Genomic DNA, 3,123 nt, shown 5'->3' with positions numbered 1-3,123 from the left:
ACACACACACACACACACACACACACACACACACACAATCAGACATTTAGGAGAAAATGCCATTTTCACTAATTATACAACAGTTGGATCTGTCATTTGATTGGTTAAGCCGGTGTTGTTATTGTTAACTGAAACTGTTCTAAAAAAAACGGTTGTGAAATGTTCGTGCCAAATACTGAAGAAGTTTGTAAATGGAAAATAATTTGGTGCATCAGCTCAAATTATAATTAACAAGTTGTGGACATAATCGTAAAAAAATTACAAAATGCTTTTATTCAAAGGCCCAAAAAGTGCAACGTGCTAACTTTTGTGTAAATCTGTAACATTTTGCCTTTGCACTAAGCATGTTGCACTTTTTTGCACTTTTTTAAGAATCGTAGCATATTGTCTTTGAACTGAGCGTGCTGCACTTTTTTGTGAACTGTTAACATTTTTCCTTTTCACTGAGCGTGTGGCTTTTTTTTTTTGGAATATGTAACGTTTTCATATTGCACTTTTTTCTAAACGTTTTGCCTGTTGTCTTTGCACTGAGCATGTTGCACTTTTTTAGGAATCTGTAACATTTTCTCTTTGCACTTTTATTAATCAGTAACATTTTGCCTTTGCACTGAGGATGTTATGCTTTTTTGTTATATTCATGTATATGCAAGCTTCTCTTGTTGGACGTATTTAAAACGATTAAAAATGCTTTTCTTTTATTGAAATACAGCTGAGATGTAATGTAAGATAGTAGTTTGATAGTGCCATATTTTGCATAGCTTACATACTATATACTGCAGAAATAGCAAATTAACTTAATAAATGCGTTTCACTAGTCATTTTAATTCGTGTTGTGATTGTTACCTGACATTAAAAATAAAACTATGAAACGTGTTTTTAGTAAATGAATTAAAGCTGAAATAAAATATAAATATTAGGTGAAAAACAAACAAAAATTTGAAATACCTAGAAAACCTAATAAAAATGTGGCACATAAAATTACTAATACTTAAAAATATTAATAAGTAATATAATAGTATATAAATAATACTAAAATGACACTGGGCTGAATGAGCCAGTTTGGTTATAGTGCAGACTATAACCAGAATTGTTAAAAAAAAAGTGACGTGACATGTGGCCAAGTATGGTGACCCATACTCGGAATTAGTGCTCTGCATTTACCCATCCAAAGTGCACACACACAGCAGTGAACACACACACACACCATGAACACACACCCGGAGCAGTGGGCAGCCATTTATGCTGTGGCGCCCGGGGAGCAGTTGGGGGTTCAGTGCCTTGCTCAAGGGCACCTCAGTCATGGTATTGACGCGCTGTACATTCACTCCCCCCACCTACAATCCCTGCCGGTACGAGACTCAAACCCGCAACCTTTGGGTTATGAGTCAGACTCTCTAACCATTAGGCCACGACTTCCCCCAGTTAGTAACCAACCGTGACTTATTATATTTGTCACTTTCTGTTGTTCACATTTATTTACATTGTTTTATTCCTCAAGCTATGTCCTTATTTTTATGATAATTACTGTAAGTATATTTAAAAGAGGAATGCTAAGGCACGTGTAGCCTTTAACATCAAATAGAAAACTGCAAATAATGTCTTTCAGTGTTTTCCTGCTAACTTTTACTTGTTCTTCATGTACTGCTGACATGAAGGCGCTGTTCGCTCAAATAAATCCTACAGTTTTACAAATGTGAAATGAGTGTGTGTGTGTTTGTGTGTGTGTGTGTGTGTGTGTATGTGTTTGTAGACCCAGCAGGCAGCCCAGAAGACAACATCTTTAGTTGCGTCTCATTAGCAAATAAACACATCTCTTCCTTTAGCTGGAGGAGTGTTGTGATTAAACTCAACACGAGAGAGCTTGTGTTTTTGCCACGACTTGAAAGAACAGAGCTGCACTGTCTGGGAAGTCAAGAGTCATTCGCTTCTCAAATAAATGCAGCCTTGATGAGCATAAGAGACTTCTTTAAAAAAAACATTACAAGTCTTACTGATCCCAAACTTTTGAACGGCAGTGTGTGTATATATATATATATATATACATATACAAATTGAACATGTTGAGATTGATTATTTTAGCATTTAATCTTAAACATGCATCATGAAATGAAGGAAGTTAAAGCAGCAGTGAAATTAATCCTTGAAATCTGCAGAATTTGCCTTGTGAAGCATGAAATGTCTCACATACACAGTGCCAATGTGTAATGTGTTTATGTATATATATATATATATATATATATATATATATATATATATATATATATATGTAGGATTCTCTGCAGATCCATCAATCAATATTGCATGATCATAATTCCCACCTTCAGTGATGGTAAATTTCTCCGTACTGACTGTAGAGACAGATAAACCATGAAGCTAATAAATATATGATTATGACAGAATATGGTTTACATGTGTTTTCATGCATTTTTGTGGCTTTTTTAAATTAGAATAAAAGATGTTTACATGAGAAACCATAAACCGGTGTTCAGTTTATTATAAAAAGCTACACATAATACAATTATGTGTCATTTTATTTTATATAAAATCTGTATTAGGTGACAATAGGATGTTATTAGAAACACTCTAAGTGAGATTTGAGCAGAAATATGTATTAATCTCACACTGTCACTCTGAAATAGATGAATGGTGCGTGTTGACTTTTTGAAAAGCCCTGCATGCATGGATTGATGCACCAGGATCACAAATCCTGGACTGTAAATCCTCTTTTTAAAGCTTATAAATAACTTGCATTCATATAGTCATCCATGCATTGACTGGGACTCAAACCTGTGATGACCTTGATGTTGTTTATCGTCACGCTCTGCTGTTTGAGCTGCAGGAACATTAACACCTATTCCAACACCTTCAGTTCTACTGACCGTCATCAACACACAAACACACACCTGCAGAAAAAACGCTTTACTGAATCACTTCATTCAGAGCTTTCACATAAATGAAAAAAAAAAAACTTAATTTTTCTTGTAGAGAAATGTTTAGATAATTTTTTTTTCAATGTTAAACACATTCCCTTATGCCAGTGTAACATGCAGAGACAGCTGCTAATAGCTTATGTTTGTGATCAGTTTGGACTCACTGTGTGTGTGTGTGTGTGTGTGTGTGTGT

The 3,123-nt window shown here is 34.7% G+C and overlaps 1 protein-coding gene across 1 annotated transcript in view; it reads left to right on the top strand.

Moving 5' to 3' along the window:
* Positions 1-560, top strand: part of LOC107702710 (adhesion G protein-coupled receptor L3-like) — a 69,488-nt gene extending 68,928 nt beyond the window's left edge. Inside the window, exon 6 of the mRNA XM_016505109.1 lies at positions 551-560. Coding sequence (XP_016360595.1) covers positions 551-560 — 10 coding nt within the window. The remainder of the gene's footprint in view (positions 1-550) is intronic.
* Positions 561-3,123: the final 2,563 nt, after the last annotated feature.

This window comes from Sinocyclocheilus anshuiensis, unplaced genomic scaffold (assembly GCF_001515605.1).
Source record: "Sinocyclocheilus anshuiensis isolate Anshui unplaced genomic scaffold, SAMN03320099.WGS_v1.1 scaffold1810, whole genome shotgun sequence".
Lineage (NCBI taxonomy): Eukaryota > Metazoa > Chordata > Actinopteri > Cypriniformes > Cyprinidae > Sinocyclocheilus > Sinocyclocheilus anshuiensis.
This window is presented reverse-complemented; position numbering and strand designations above follow the sequence as displayed.